This window comes from Micropterus dolomieu, linkage group LG22 (genome assembly GCF_021292245.1).
Source record: "Micropterus dolomieu isolate WLL.071019.BEF.003 ecotype Adirondacks linkage group LG22, ASM2129224v1, whole genome shotgun sequence".
In the NCBI taxonomy this organism is placed as follows: domain Eukaryota; kingdom Metazoa; phylum Chordata; class Actinopteri; order Centrarchiformes; family Centrarchidae; genus Micropterus; species Micropterus dolomieu.
Window position 1 is genome coordinate 25,957,227 of NC_060171.1, and position 16,945 is coordinate 25,974,171.

At 39.5% G+C, this 16,945-nt stretch overlaps 2 protein-coding genes across 5 annotated transcripts in view; both read left to right on the forward strand.

Annotated features, from left to right (window-relative positions):
• The first annotated feature begins 1,858 nt into the window (after positions 1-1,858).
• On the forward strand, positions 1,859-4,453 carry LOC123962465 (intestine-specific homeobox-like). The gene is made up of 5 exons (XM_046038607.1): positions 1,859-2,088; positions 2,188-2,247; positions 2,377-2,525; positions 3,701-3,814; positions 4,204-4,453. The coding sequence occupies exons 1-5, from the start codon at positions 1,875-1,877 to the stop codon at positions 4,378-4,380; spliced, it is 714 nt and encodes a 237-aa protein (XP_045894563.1). The 5' UTR covers positions 1,859-1,874; the 3' UTR covers positions 4,381-4,453.
• A 3,651-nt stretch (positions 4,454-8,104) lies between these two features.
• bicd1a (bicaudal D homolog 1a) overlaps positions 8,105-16,945 on the forward strand; it is a 33,259-nt gene continuing 24,418 nt past the window's right edge. For all 4 annotated transcript variants that reach the window (XM_046038627.1, XM_046038628.1, XM_046038629.1 and 1 more), the window contains exon 1: positions 8,105-8,663. In XM_046038627.1, the coding sequence (XP_045894583.1) occupies positions 8,448-8,663 (216 nt within the window). In that variant the 5' untranslated portion in view covers positions 8,105-8,447. The remainder of the gene's footprint in view (positions 8,664-16,945) is intronic.

Here is a 16,945-nt window from a genome sequence, read left to right on the forward strand (position 1 = left end):
GTTGTACTCAAAAAATTAAACCTGCTTTCAGACAAAAATTTACATCTGTCAATTGAATCAAGTGATGTCGACATTGTAATCCTAACTGTGATGTTGATATATTAAAGGTGCACACCACTGATTTCACACATGAAGGTCAGCTTACTCTGCATGGGGAGTTTACTCAGCCTGGCTCTGGAGGAGTTTTCTAAAGTCTGAGAAAAAGATCCTGATGATGCATTTTTGGTTTCAGTTTTAGTGTAGCAAAGCCTGCATTAAAACTAGTAGTGTCAAGTTTAAAACACAGCTATCATTAATGTTAAATACACATGTGCTTTTCCTCCTATGAAGTGTCAAAATGTCTGCCACCAAGAAGGTCTATTAAAATCACTTGATCTTTGGTATGGTATACAGCTAGGCCTCGTAATGCAGTGTGACGAAATACATTTACTCAAGTACTGTACTTAAATGCAAAATTGAGGCACAATTGTGTGGGTTTTTTTCATGCCACTTTCTACTTCTACTCCACTATATTTCAGAGGGAAATATTTTTACTTCACTACAATTATTTGACAACTTTAGTTACCAGTTACTTTATAAATTTAGATTTGTGCATACACAACATACAAAGAGGATGTTTTGTTATAAATTAAACAACCCAACAGCATATACTAATATAACTGAAACAATTAGTCAATTATTTTATTATTTATGCAAAAACATTTCATGGTTCCAGCTAGGTGTGGATAGATGTGGCCCTTAAACCATTTCCCTTATATTTCAGGGTATTTCTCCAATAATATTATTCTTGATGATATGATAAAATACTGAAGGATGTATTTGGTTTTATTCTTACAATAGCTTTTGAGCTCTCCTCTTGGGATTTTTGGCTCTCATCATACTTGGCCGGGTGCTTCTGCTTGAGGTGGTGAAATAAGGTTGTTGTATTGCCCTCTGTTGTCTTCACAGTCTTCTGGCACTTCTTACATATTACTGTGGTTTGTTGTACATCTTACTTTTGTAACCCCTTCCACAGTACTGAAGGGGTTTTATCATATTAAAAATCACATCGCTACATCGTGATTTTCTGCTCTTCCTTTTGATGATCTTACTTATTTAAATATTTTGTATTTTCATTTCGATGTTTGGACTATTGGTTGGGCAAAATAAACATAATGAGAACTTTGGGCTTTGGATAATTGTGACAGCACTTTTTCAAACCAAACAATCAAATAGTAAATGCACTGAATCACAAACACCACTAGATGGCGACATACCAATCACACAAGACTGCTCCCAGTGTTTCTGAGTTGAACTGAAGTGTGAGGGGGCATACTGAGGCCAAGGTGATAAAGGTTAGTTAGCCTCCCAATAAATCTGGTGATAAGAAAGAGAAGCAAGAATTTAAATATGCCTTATAGATGATTAGTGTCTGTGTTAATCAACCTACAGAACCACAGAGACCTTGTGGGTGATGTACCCTAAAATGCATGAATTTGTTTTTTTATGCAGGTTACACTGAAGGTAATAAAAGGTCAGATTAACTGTAGCAGTTCTATCAAATTGTGTGTGTATGAAAGAGTGATAAGGGCAGATAATTGTATCAGGAGTAGGCTATACCTTTACACATTTACAATGAGCACACCTTCAATTAAAAGTTCTTCAGGGACACTGAAAGAAAAAAAACCTTGACAAGAACGGATGCTGATTGCTGAGTTTTCCTAGAAGTTACAGACTGCCACTCGCTCCTCCCTAATAATGACCATGTGATCCGGGTCAAACAAAGGCTGACAGGAGAGGGAGGACAACCTTACCTTCATCACCTTAGTTGACGAGGTGTGCGTAAGAGGAGGTCGGGATATTTTGAGCTCTTCCAAACTCTTAAGAGACATCTGATGACGGAGGATACACTGCTGGAAATGTGGAATAGAGGAGACACAGAGAAGGAGTCCTGCGTGGATCAAGAAAGGGAATCTCAGGCACGCAAAAAACTATCCCATTCGATTGAAGAAATACTGAGGAGGCCCACATGTGTCAGAAAAGATAAAATAGCTCAGCGTAACTGGTCTGTTATCAAGGAGAACACCAGAATATCTAATCAGCTCTCAGGTATCTTTTTGTTTTGTTTTTTGAAATTCTCCCAAGGGGAGTTGCTACAACATAGTTATGAAAATAGTCCTGTTAATGTTGGAATGCTCTCTCTGCCAGTAGAAACTCCACAAATCAGACGACTTGAAGAGTGTCCAAAAGCCACGACAGACTGCATGCGTAAGTAGTAAAAAATCCCTATTATTATTATTATTATTATTGTTATTAAAATAGAATAAGTCACACGGTGAGGTGCATGTTTAAATGATGCTGATGAAGAAGAAGTCAGAGACTGTAATTTGTGCACAGGTCAGAGGAAAAAGAGGCAAACCAGGGTCACTTTCACGCCGTTCCAGGTGCAGGAGATGGAGAAAGTCTTCCAGCAGACTCACTACCCAGATGTCAACACCAGAGACCAGTTAGCCTCTCGGCTGCACCTCACCGAGGGCCGAATACAGGTGGGACGCGTAATTCATCCTTGTCTGCCAGTTTCTAGAAATCAGCGAGTATGCGCACTGGTGTCCTTGAGTGACATTGTTAGTTTTGCTTTTTTTTACCAAGAACTGTCATGGCAATATTCAGCAATCCGTTAATGGTTGGTGTGTTTAAATGTTGCAGTAGCCTATTGTATGACGACATAAGCCCATTGTACGTGTTTTTTCGTAAATTACGGAGTTATAGTTCAGTTAAAAACTTTCCCCGAGATTAAAGTCGTACATTTACGTCATTAATAATTCAAGATAAGAGTCAGCGCAGACATTTAGAGGTGGAGCTGTCAGACAGCAACAAAGCCATTTGGAAGCATGTGGCGCGTCTTTGTCATGGTCACACTGTCGTTTTCAGCATCTGCCCTGCTTTTAGCTCACAGAGCCTTTAATAACACATCTGAAAAATAGAATTTTGCGAGTTTTTTTTATAATAATGATACGTTATCGTTACTATTTTTTTCTGGCAAATTTGTGACTAATCAGTTTAGATAGTTAAGTCTCAGATAGATAGAGTTGTAGAGTTTTCTGGCACATTTATTTCTTTATAATCTCAGAGAATATTCACGTTTTCTCTCGTAATTGTATGACTTTCATTTCTGAAATTAGGAGTTTTTCTCGGAATATTACCCCCTCTCATAGCTCTATTTTTTCAACTATAGCTTAATGGCCAATTCTTAATATTCAGCACATTAAAATGAGGCAATATTTAATAATGTGATGTTATTCTGATATGTCAAACCTGTATCATCATTTGATTCCTATTATGAGTAAAATTGGTCAAATCTGACCACACTTAACCTTTATTTTGCAACTGATGTATTGCTGACATTTGAGTTAATTGAAAAAGGAGCCAATAAGTCGAACTGGATTTACTAACAATTCAGCGAATGTCCTCAAACACTAAATTGATCATTCTAAATAGTCCTCAATGAAATGGTAGGAATAGTCTTTGCACAGCTACTTAAATAAATAAATGGCACAGTACAGGATAAAAATGTGTAATAAAGAACTGATGGATGATGAATTCTTTCAATGTGTCCTAAGTGGTAACAAAATAGGTCTTTCTTTGTATCTGTGTGTGTGTGTGTGTGTGTGGTTCAGTTGTGATATGTAAATGTATTTCACATGTGTTGTTTGTGCTTCAGATTTGGTTCCAGAACCGCAGAGCAAAATGGAGGAAGGCTGAAACACTGAAGGATATAGAGCTGATGGCCAGTCAACGCATACAGTCAGCCAGTCATCCCCTGCTTTATTATGAGGTAACACAAGAACAATCACTTTGCACCTACTACATATGATAAGTATAATTTGTTGCATAGTATATTTGTCCATCTTCATTATAGTCCTATAGCTGAAAATTTTAACAGCAGTTGAAATAAAAAAATAAGGAAAAATAATAAAAACTATTTAAAAATGCAATACTGTAAAATTAAATTACAAGCAAATGCTCACAAAAAAAAAGAAAATAGATAGCTGACATTCTGTGTAGCAATAAGATGCAATGTCGGTCTTTTCACAAAAACAACTACATGATTTGACTGTGTAAAATCTAATCAAAAGTGATCGTACTGTATTGCCAGCACAGGTTAAATCTGTGATTTAAACAACATTCAGTGAGATAACTTCTCATCACCATGCACTCTTCCAGCTCTTACAGAAGCCCCAGCTGCAGGCGGTGTGCTGGCTGCCGTGCTGCTTACCTAAACCCCTCCAATCAAGGCTGTTCCTAAGAGCGAGATCAACTCCCGCCCCGCTGACCGACACACATTCCGCAGATCATAGGACTCTGTATTTTGACCCGCTGGGGACAGACAGATATAAATGATGACACTGTTGTGTCAAAGCGTTTTACATTGCACATCATGGTGCAAAGATCATGAGTTTCTGGTGATACACAAAACAACTACAGTCTGTAATATGTAACATTTAATAACTGTTTGCTTGAGCTTTCAACTGTGTTCTCTACACTGTGTTGTCATCCTGAAAGAAAGTTCGCAACTGGATTTATTTTTTTTCATTTACCAATAAAGTTGACATTCAAAATGAATATCCTGGCATCAGTTGACTCTCTTTGTAATAAAATACATTGTGATAAGTCTGTACTATTTGTACAGATCAAGGTTTCAGGGAACACTTTACTGTGGTATACTTGGTGGTAGAGAGCTGTGTTTTTGTGCAAGAGAGCGTTTTGATGTTTTCATGACACCACACTTCCTTGTCAGAGATAAGATACACAGCTGCCATAAACTGTTCATCTGTTTGACTTTCTGACAACCTGTCCTTATCTTAATTCGGCCTCGTACATAGGGGTTATTGGCAGGTCAGCCAGGGAACTTAGAGAACTTATTGAATAGGATCAAAGGGGAAATATTAGCTGAAGGTAAAGACAATATCTGTACATTGGTGCTGTAGATATATGTACATAATTGTAACTTAAATTAAATAAGTACAAAAATCAATAGATGTTTTTATTCATGTTTATTCGTTTTGTTAAGCTAATATTACCTCAGTAAATGTATTTCAAAGCCTTCCGTGTAATAATGTAACAACTTGAAGTGCAGGCTAACTGTCTGTGTTGTTTTCATTCACCTCAAACAGTGAAATTGTTCTGAGATATGGCTCCAACATTGAGATGAATCGCTTCTTTCCAAGAAGTGTTACATAGACCATTTTCGAATAATTATAAATTATAAAACAAAGATAACACAGCATCGCCTTCACTATCAACACCATAACTGATTAAATTTAATAAGCCTGTGAGTAAACTTTTCACCCCAGTCATATCTTCTTTAACCCTTTATGGTTTGCTGTGATATACTTTATCTCACTCCTGGCTGCAGGGGTGGGGTTTAAGACAACAAAAATAATTGGTGGAGAGCGTCAATCAGAAAACTATGACCATGCTTCTGTAGCTATCCTTTCATCATAATGTAGGTTCTACTATTGCGATTGCAAATTGGCATCTAAGTAGCCTATCATAGATGAACACCTGACATGACAATTCTCTGAATAACATGTTCTGAGATTGCTTTTCAGGACAAATAAATAACACCACTAAAATACAGGTCAAAAGGGGCATCAATCCATCCACAGACAGTTATTGAAGGGACTAGTCAATACTGCTTGTCTTGAACTATTTTTTCAGTTGTCTATCCTGCTGTTAAGCACAGGACTGACCAACTTTGAGAGGAACTCCCTTCGACAAGACTCTCTTACATGTTGATTGGCTGTATAATTGGTTTGATTGCTGGCATTTCTAGTGGTCACTAATGCATTTAGATATTTCAGCAATGGAAATAATGGAAATTCTGGATAACATAAGTATATCTAGATCGTTTTCTAATGTAACATAAGTTGACACAGACTGGATGAATAAGATGTTTTCTTTGAGTATTTAATATACTTTTATCTTCAATAAAAAACTGCAATAACAGTTTATTTTTTGTCCACTTGTCAGCGAAAACAAGTTGTTAACACAACATTGACATAGTATCACCCTTTAAAGCTGAGGTAGGCAATATTGGAGAAACTAGCAAGAGACAGCTGGATATTGAAAGTATCCAACTGAAAAAATCCCACCCCTGCCCATCAGCCATGCCTCCAAAGCTCATAGACAGTATATTACTGGACAAAGCCCCTCAGCAAATTTGAATGCACAGCAGTGAAGCCAGTTTTGGAGTAATAAAATACTACCACAGGGCTACTTCCTGTTGGCACCAGCCTCTACTGTGCATGATCACGCAGCATAATCGTGGTTTAATGACGTAAAGCACCAGCAGATACACTGTAATTCTGGTAGCTGCGTAGCTGCGCCAACAAAAAGTTTCATGGCTCAGTGTGTTTGTCTGACTCAGATTGTCGCTGTCTAATCCACCTACCAGGCTCACCTGCCAAACACCATTTATAATCTAACCAATATGGTTACATATCTCATGTGTGACGGGATGTCACAGGGTTTTGACGTCATTTTTTGGCCAACATGGAACCTTCCATGCAGGCTTTGGTCGGCTTCACTGTTCCAACTGTGGCTTACACCCTTGCAAAGCCACTCCCCTTAAAACACAAGATCATGTGCAATGAGTGCAGAGTGCATGCAGGTTGACAGACAGGTAGACCAGCCAATCCTTTATTACAGGCCTGCCACAGACAGCAGATTTTTTTCTTTTGTTTTCTCTCAGAGCATTTGATTTATTTCAACAAATAGAACAATAAAAGCTTTTGAAATACATTACCTACCCTGTCTTTAAGTTGATATGGCAAACAGTGGCTTATTTACACATCCAGAAGTAATAGAATAACATTATTATTCATTTGGAGTTGTGTTTGTGGCCACTAGGCAAATGTAAGTCCAATATTCACTCTCTTTTAGCATCCAATAATATATGTCTTTTAGCTCTGTTTTTGGTCTCCACCAAACTCCCAAGAAGAAAGATCTGGCCCCTTAGCTGCTAAATACTTTAATATGTTCACCAGCTAGTTGCCTGTCTGCCATTTGGTTCTGAGCAGGTAATGTACAGTGGGTTTTCTGCTGAAAACAGGTGCCTGTTGCCACTCAGATTGATGCCATGAGAGCGGTGAGCAATGAGCTGAAACACCCTATAAAACTCTGTATAGCTGAGGGGGGCTGCAGATTCAGGTGGTTATTCTCTGTACTAGGTTCAGAGCAATTTCGTTTGATACATCGTTATCGTCAAAATATCAATTATAGCCCTTCCTTAAGATTACATCAGGTATTTGCCAACAGGTGAGCAACAAAATCTCTCCATCATCCAGCTGTGGACCTTAAACTCTGCTTTAAAATACATTACTGAGCTGTACATTAGCCATGCAGTTTTCAAACAGGGAACACATGTCAGGGGTGATGTGTTTCTGTGCTGGCAGAAAGGTGCAATGTGCACAGTCTGTTTATTTCAATAAATAGGCTACTGTCTGTTTATTGTACCACATATATTGAGCACAATAAACAGAGATGGGTGGATAGAGTAGATAGAGAGATTCCACCCTGAAGCCAGTAGACCTTTGTCAAGGCTAACATCTCGCCTTGTCAAACGCAGGTGAAACTAATAATAATTATTTTATCTGCATTTCATCAAGCGGTGATTACTGTTATTAGAAAGCACCTGTGCTTTTCTTGTTATCACAAGTCAAAGCATTTGCTGTTAAAGACATACTTTACTACTAGATTGAACATGATTTTTAAACTGCACAAAAAGGAAAGTGGAAATAAAGTATATACAGGCTCTGCAGCAACGGCATGGAGGTCTGCAGGCAGCTGCTACTGTGTGAAAGCTGTATGCAAGACTTCTGTCACTTCTTCACCCAGTGCAATGCAATACTTGTTCATAACTGAGTGTGAATAGGCCTACTGAGAGCATGTATCTAGTACAGAGGCAGGTGTGGTACTACAGTATAAAAGTATTTGAAAAAAGTCTGTGTTCATTCAATGGGATGTGATTGGCTGCAATTGGGACTTTGACACGTGTAGAATTTGCATAGCTATAGATAGAAATGACGCTGTGCCTGAAAGCAGCGGACAGGTGGCGCCCTTGCACCCATGAATAAGCAGAAATTATGTTTTGCTGAGTGTCACACTGAAGGCAACACTGACCTGAATTTAAATCGCAAGGCTCCATATCTACCAGCAGTTATGGTCCTTTCAATGTTATTTACCTGCTGCTAGATGCTGTTGGCAACATTGTCGAGGTAAATATTATTTATTTGGTTTTATATTTCCATTGCCTGCCTGCACTGGCTGTCAGGAGAGGGGGCGGATATCAGCATCTCGCAGCCTCCGCCCGCCTCTGTGGCACTGTCCAGAGACACGGAGACACGGTGGTTGGAGCCGCAGACCGACAGGGGAACAGACCAGAGACACACAGAGAGAAAGGGGCGATGGCCGCCGATGGAGGATGCGGGGAATCGGTGGATCAGTACCGGGCCGAGTTGGAGCGGCTTACCCAGGAGCTGGCCGAGGCGAACCGAGAGAAGATCCGGGCTGCAGAGTGCGGTCTGGTCGTCCTGGAGGAGAACCAGGCGCTGAAGCAGAAGTATTTAGACCTGGAGACCGAGCAAGAGACACTCAGGAAGGAACTGGAACAATTACAGGAGGTAAGAGAAAAGGGGGTTCTGTTGCTTTTTCACACCGTGGGAAACGCACTGCAGTCAGGTGTGTGTTAATCAGCTGCACCCACCTAAAGCTATGAGTGATGTCTTGTTTGTTGTGTTAATATGCACTTTCAAAGTGGGAGTGGGAACCAGCAGGGGTCGTTCTGTGGTCTCCAAGGTCCCTGGCAAAATGAGGAAGAACACATTAAATTGAATTTATGTGAAAATATGTGCATAAAGGATAGGCCCTATCACAGTCTGTTTAATGCTATAGGCTCCGTCCGGTATGAATAAGTTATAATAATCTGAAAAAAGTGAATAATTTATGCTTTTTCTGTGCAGTGAATCTATAGGCAACAGTAGGGTACAAGACAGTGCACATATGTAGGCCTATATTGCAAGCTCAGGATTCTGCAAGAACACAATGACATCCTACTCCACCTCCCGCACCACTGTATTTCATTGTTTCAAGATTCCTCCCCTGTGTAGCAACAGTCCTTACTTTCGGGAACTCTGGTGGGACTCTGATTCTTTTGGTATTTTGCCAAGATATATGTTTTTCTCACAAATCCCTCAGTAATTGGATCTTCAGAGTTGTGCACTACAGATTGTGTGGCTGCTCAGTTGTCCATTGATCCAAGTGTCAAGATAAGGATCTCCATAAAGAATGTGCGAAGATACAAGGACATCAAGACTTACTGTAGAGATACTAAATTCTTAGATTACATAAACGTTTACTCCTTTTCCAAAATGCTTTGTTGTTCATGTTTCTTGGGCTTAAAAGTCCACACACCAAAGATGGAGAGAAATTCTGTGTGATTCACACTAAATAATGAATGCTGACTGTGAATATATATCATTATTTAATACAACAACAAGAAGCGGATGCTGACAGGGCTTCATAGCTCAAGGTTGCTCATGGAGATGCTAGGGAGCAAGAGGGCCAAGAGCAATAGGAGCTGAAGGCTATGTTTATGTGTGTCTGTGTGTGAGATAGAGAGAGAGGTAGAGAAAGGAAAAATGATCTCTTTGCTGCCAACTTAGAAAGCCTTGTCATTATTTAGACAGTGTCCTCTCCAATCTACACAAAGCAGATAGAAGATAAAGGTCGCCTAGTCACAAGACAATTCTTAAGAAAGTGTATGTTTATTAGAGCTGTAACGATAAGTTGAGTAATTGATTTGTCGATCAACATGAAAAAAAATTGCCAATTTTTTTGCAATTTATTTATCATTTAGGCCATCAAAAATGCCAAATATTTGATGGTTCTAGGTTCTCGAATATAGTTGCCATGTTACATTATGCGTACATGGTTATATAATGTATTAAGATCACCCACTCTCTTCACAGTGCCTTTTTGTTCCACTGCTTGACTAGTTGACCGTTTTGTTTTGACTTGCACCCATAACCCAAATGATCTTTGTGCAGATTACAGCAGAAAGTTAATGTGAAGAGACACCCCGATACAGCCGGCAGCTGATATCTCACACTTATGGATTATTGGATGATGGGGGGGAAAATATGACGAGACAAAGAGAAAGAAGCACGTTGGCTGTGTAGGAGAGGGGATCTGGTGGAAAGGATGAGATGGAGAGGATAGAGTGAAGAAAGACAATAAATGTGAAAGAAATTAGATGAATGAAAACAAAGGATTTACATGCCAGAAGAGAAGTCCTTCTAACCTTAAAGACACCATACCATAGCTCTATTATACAATTACCAGAAGGGTGGATTTGCCTGCTATATACATAATATTCTGAATATCAGCGGATCATGTAGTCACTTAGCATACAATATGGTGCTTTTTGTGTCTCTTCGCTAATAGTCCACTTACTTTTGCATCATCCTGTATTTTAAAAAAGATTTTTATTTCTCTAAATATGTCAGCTAATCTTGATGTGATCTGTCATCTGTTCACATCTGCTTCCATTGTATTCTGTGCTTCCCAACCTGCATGTCTCTCTGTCTGTGTGTCTGTCTGTCTCTGTCTTTGCTCTCGCCTGACAAAGGGAACATTTTCCGGAGGTGATATTACTTCCACAGAAAAACTCGTCCCGCTTTCTATCAGTCTGTCGCACACTTCTGTGAATATGAGACCGAAAGGCAGAGTGCAAACCTGCCACTACAAGAACATCACATCTACTCTCGCTGTACTCAGGAGAGGTGCATTATATAAAGGGCAGGGAAACTGCAAATGGAAATTGGAATTGCTTCTGGGACTGAGAGGCCTAACTATCTTGTTGTTTATTCTTATGAAAGACCAAAAATCCATTACACAGTCTTACTGTCTTTTTTTCTGTTATTTGAGAGTAGATTGTATTTTCTGTTTCACCCAGTCACTGTTCATTTTTCAAAAGCTTTCAACTATCTTACCAGATATTGAGTTATATCTGTATGCTCTAAACAGACAGCAGGCCATATAGAGATTCCATTGAGTATATGTCATTGTGTGTGCAGGTGTGTGTGTGTGCAAGCTGGCCAGATTTGCAATGCATGTTCCTACTGTGTTTGCATATGTTCTGTGGTGACACATATGCACTGGTTGTCTGTCCTCAGTCCAAATCCCAGCTGATGGAGAACAACTGACTAAAGCACTACTTGTAGTCTACTTTCTCTCTCTTTCACACAATCACAACTCACAGATTACACACAAAATACTGAATGACACTGGTGCCTCAGCTGCTGTAACTTGGCACATTTGCATCTGGCTATATTTAAATAGCAGCCACAATAAAAAAAACAAGACCATGATGATAGGAACAAACAGACCAACCTCTTCTAGTAGAAGTTTGGGTTGCAACTAACTGTTGTTTTAATTTTTGATTAATCTACAGATTATTTGAGCCTCTCACAATTTTCCAGTAGCTTATTTTATACGACTAGCAGTCCAGTTGCATTTCTGCCAATTCTCCCACTTGAACTTCAGCCATTCTTGCTGGAAAAATAACTTAAACTATTGTAAGTATTGAGATAGTTGCCAAATAATCTTCTGTTAATTGACTAATTCCATAATCGACTCATTTTAGTTTCCTCTCTAGTGGAAATATGGCACTGCAAATATCAAATATGCAAATATCATGGAAAACTAATGGTTCCTTGACATAAGATGGATTTTTCTGTTGATCTTAAACATTTTGCAAGTAAATTCAAAGCTGGTTCTGTTCATCAGTGCATTGTTTCTCTTATCATTTGCACAGTTTATCTTTCAGGAAAAGCTGATCTTTACTGTCTGCAAGGACCCATAGAAATTGGATACTAAGAGCGTCTTTTGGCTCTGACAGCAAGAAGTGTTTTTAGGGCTCTGTAGTGTCCTCTCCTCTTCTATAAATTTCCCCTTCACCCAGCTCTTTCACTCAGCTGCCCTTCCCCGTCTTTCTCTCTGCCTGCCGGCCCCATCGCTCTTTCCTTCCTTGTATCCCTGTGTGTGCATGTATGTCTCTGGACAGCTGCCTAAGTAGTGACGGAGACACCATTTCCCCGTGGTTCTGGCTTAGTGCTGTCTCTGGGCAGATCAACCTCAGATAGGACACACAGTAAGAGGTGGATGGAGGTGGATGCCACCACTGCGGAGTGTGAAAAAATAAGTTACTCATTTTTGGCTGCTGTAATAACTCATATTTTCGGCTCTTTTAAATTACAACTCCGCAGGAGATTTGACATTTGGTGTAAGTTGTGAACAGGCAATTCTTAGGTCAGTTCTGTTCTTAAGGCTTTATACTGTGAAAGATGCCAAAAGAAATTACATCAAATGCTTCACATGGCAACTTGAAATACCTAAAAAGCAAGATTCAGTCCTGATTCATCAGGTTCATTGTTCATCATCCAGAAAGCTTCAGCTTCAAGACTGCATTTCTATAGTTCGGGCAGCTGTGTAGTCATCCCTCTCCTTAACGCTATTCTTGGTAGTGTCTGCAGGCATTCAACATTTATGAATTATACTGCCATTGAACTTAAAATTTGCAGGAAACATATTGATTTGGTTTTTCAGTGTGCCTTCTATTCAAAGCACAAGAACACACATTTTCTTACGCTCTGCATATGGTCAATCACACACAGGAGGGAGAAATTAATGCCTCTGACAGGAAATCATCCTCAAAGTGTGTTGTTTTACAAACATTGTTGTCTTCTATTGTAAGTGGCTTTAAGTTAAAGGAATAGTTTGGTCTTTAGGAAATAAGCTTATTTGCTTACTTGCAAAGAGTTACGTAGATAAGAAGACTGGAAGCACTCTCATGTCTTTATGCTAATAAAGACTATTCTGCTATTTAAAGTTAGAGCTAGCAGCCAGTTAGCTTAGTTTAGCTTAGATTAGCTTAATTTAGTGACTATTTCTCAGGTGGGAGTAATGACTTCCTGGAGTTACAAACACAAAAAACAAGATATTATGTGTTACTTAGTGAGCTTTACCTTTAGACCGAGCCAGGCTAGCTGTTTCACCCTGCTTCTAGTCTTTATGCTAAGCTAAGTTAACCACTGCTGCCTCTAGCTTCATGTTTAGTGTATAGACATGAGAGTGGTATCAATCCAATGAGATTACTCTAAAATCATATTACGAAAATGTCCAACTATTCCTTCAATACCTTCCTTAGGCAGGAAAACATTTTAAGAAATTATTTCTGAAAAATTAGAACCAGACGACACTGCAGTTGCCTTACTTTTGGAAATCCTGGCCTGGTCCTGGTGCGTAGTCGAACTATGTTATAGTGCATTATTCTCAAGGGCCAGCTGTCAAATTAACAACACACTTTGCCTATACTGTAGATGATTGATTCTCTGTCAGTCCATTCTCCTGGGATTTTCTTCACAGTAACTGATCTGATTTGTCCCTTTTGATATCATGCTACTGCTCGGTCATCGGGGACCAGTGACGAGGGTGTGAAGCTGTTGCTGGACTTATCCTCCTTCAGAATTAATTATGAAGGCCAGTGGAGGACCTGCACATAGTCACACCGGTCCTTGAACCTTCTATGTCTCATACAGCAATGAACAGTACAACCAGAAGATATTAGAGATGAGCAGTTACATTTCCAGAGGCGTTCAACATATTTTCCTCACCAACTGTTTACCGCAGCCGTTACATTACTGGTGAAATGTAGCAGGGAAGTAGCAGAGTTACAGAGTAGTTAGGTGCAGGACACATCTGCCGTTTCTTCTTTGAGGTGGCAAATCGACATTGAATAGAAGGATTAGCAAAACTTGAATACTAATTAACATTTATTAACTTTTTTAAATAAAGCTCCCTGGTGTGTTTGACTGGGCCTCAGATTCAGAGACTACAGCCACAAAAAGAGAGCAGCTGTGGTTGTAAATCAATCTGCCCTGAGTGGGGAGAGAGGATGCTTTACAGGTTTCTCTCCCCCTCTCCTCCTTCTCCTTTTTGCTCCTCTTTTACATTAGCTGGGGTTCGAAGGAGGGCTGTAAACATGGATGGAGGGGCTGAATCAATAGCTCATGAGACGGTGTTGTTTTCTTCTTTCGGTTGTGCCCTACACTATTAAGTCACCATCCCCCACCTCATCTCCTGTGGCGCTCCCTCCTGTAGCCCCCCCCCCCCCCCCCCCCCCCCCCCCCTGGAGTGAAGTGGGACTTATGCATCGATTGCTATTCTGTGTGGGGTCTATGCTAAGCTGCCCACTATTGTGTGTACTGTAGCATAGAAATGTTGGTGAAACACATCTGACAGATCCCATGTAATTTCCTTAAAGTGGATCATACAGAACAGCTGTACGGAAACAGTCTCTTACAAAGCTTTTAAAAGAAATGAAACTGAAGAATGTTGTCTTTTAAAGTTGTGTGGTTATCTGAAATGTAGCCATTAACAAATGAGTATATTGTTTCATCAGTTTAAATGACATTAGTGTTTGGAGGAAAGAAGGGGTTCTCTGATGATGATCATAATAAATTACATGCTGCAGGTTTGGCAGTGTTGACCTGTGACCCCAGCAACAGGCTCAGGGATGCAGTTGAGCATATAGATAAGGACCTGTCTGCCCTTGTGTTTGGCCTCTGGTGTTTTATATGGGGGTGGTTGATATTTGTGTGTTTTGTCAGGACCTGAAGGGCAGGTCATTTGTCTTTGTAGTTGAGTCACAAGTCAGGACCACTTTTCCTGCACGTGCATATGGCTTTTCCTTTCGTTTTTTTTTTTTTCTCTCCTGTGTCTGTATGTGTAGCAGGAGAGGTTGAGTGGTGGGGAGGGATGGGGTTGGGTGTGCGGATGTTGTGATTGAGACCAGAGAGGGAGGGGTGTCAGGATGGACTGGTGGTGGTGAGTGTCTCTTTGTTGTTTCAGGTTTTTATGGTTGTGTTGACATGTTGGAGAAGAGGGGAGGAAGGGATAAAGTGTGGACTGGTTGCTGGATTCAGACTGATTTTAGAAGGAGGAACAAAAGACAGAAAAAGACTACATGATTTTGCCCATTTATTTAAGTCTGACCCTTATTCTTTTCCGTTGTCCCTGTTTTTGAAACCATATGATGTTCACATGAAAGGGAGCAGGACTTAATGAATCTGTTCTCTCTGCACATACCCTTCAGCCCAGCCCTGCATAGATTCTGTTTTTCAGAAAGCTTCTTTTTTGCTGCAGTGAAATACAGTATTTGTTAAGAGGGAAGAGGGAACAGGACTCCCCTGCCTGCAGGCTGCTGTATTGATTTGTCATCTACTTTAGCTCTGTGTGCTGCAAACTCTGAAAGCGAAGCAAAAAAGCAGCCTTTCCTCTCACAAGGAAAACTTTTGCTTTTGCATCCCAAATGTTTTCTTTGTGTGAATTTAAGAACTATGGTTGTGCCATCTGCGGCCTATATTTATTGTTATCGTTTCACAGGAATCCAGTATTTTAAATCAGACTTCAGTTATTTGGCATTGGTTGTGTCTAGACGGAGCATTTTAGTTTCAGCTCCAGTCTTCTTTCATGCTCATCATCTCTGCATGCCGGGTAAAGACAAGCCTCCTATCTAGATGACCAGAGGCCATTATATCTAGCAACGATGTAGAGCATGATCTTCCAACGTTCCTGCCTATCTCCCCTTATCACAGATACAGTAGCATGCATGAATTTGTGCACATGCGTGTGTAGGATTAGGCAGGTATTAAATATATATATATATATATATATATATATATATATATATATATACAAATAGTATAAATAAAGTTCATTTATCCAGTGTAATATGTCTGTATCTACAAGATGAAATGGCACCAAGTTCTATGTAGGCAATCATCATGATTCCCAGAGGATGAATCCTAATGTATTTCATGATCACCTGACTCTAGTGGCACCATGATGGATGTAATGTAATAACTTTAGTGATCCCTTTACTAACTCCAGTCTGCCCAGTACTTGAAATACCTGCAAAACTAATGATATTGTAATATATATTTGCTAATTAGAAAACATGCTAAACAGAGCTCAGGGCTCGACAATAACGGTGGCCCGATGGCCCGGGGCCAGTAAAACGTAACGTCGGGACACTTGAACTAGCAACTCAGTATTTAAAAAAAATAAAATAAAATGAAACTCAACATCCTGCAGTTGTTTTGCAGCTCTTGGCGCGCACCGTTGTCCAATCCAGAGTTGTAGTTACGTGAGGAGAGGTTGTCAAATGTTATTTCTCTAATCTCAATCATGAGGGTCGAAAGTGAAACAATGCAGACTGAACTTAAACCTGCATTCTCTCAAACGGCCAGCAGGGGGCGAGTTCCATTAGAAATAATGGTAAAATGTTGCTGCTTCTCAGCTGATTTATTACCTCAGTAAACACTTTTAAATGAGTTTATGGTCTCAGTCGCTAGTTTCAAGTATTCTTCAACATAGCATGATGTTCATTTAGTATATTATGGTCCTATTTATGGGAAAATAGACGATAATTCAGCGTATGCTTTTGGATGGGACTACCACTAAAAATAAATTGTTTTGTTTATTTTTTATAATTTTAACTGTGATTACATTTTTGTTTAGTTTTTTTTTTTTATATATATCCTGGATGTATTTAATAAACAATTAAACACTTTTGGAAGGAGGGACAGTAAAAATTGTCTTCCGGCCAGTAAGTTGCAAAAAAGTTTAATGTTGAGCCCTGAAAGCTGGTGTACATGGTAAACCTTATAGCTTTTCAACATCAGCATATTAATATTTTCATCATAAGCATATTACCATTTAATTCAGTGCACTGCTGTGTGTATGTACAGCCACACAGAAATGGAGAACATGTAAAATTAGACCTGTGTCAAAACCTTTAGTGTATTTCTTTTTATAAGAAAGAGTTTGAAGCTAGAGAAGA

Bases quoted from the DNA above. Each gene is read 5' to 3' on its own strand.
- LOC123962465 (XM_046038607.1), top strand. From the start codon at position 1,875: ATGACGGAGGATACACTGCTGGAAATGTGGAATAGAGGAGACACAGAG. The intron at 2,089-2,187 runs GTATCTTTTTGT...TCTCTCTGCCAG, and splicing joins AATATCTAATCAGCTCTCAG to TAGAAACTCCACAAATCAGA. The intron at 2,526-3,700 runs GTGGGACGCGTA...TTTGTGCTTCAG, and splicing joins TCACCGAGGGCCGAATACAG to ATTTGGTTCCAGAACCGCAG.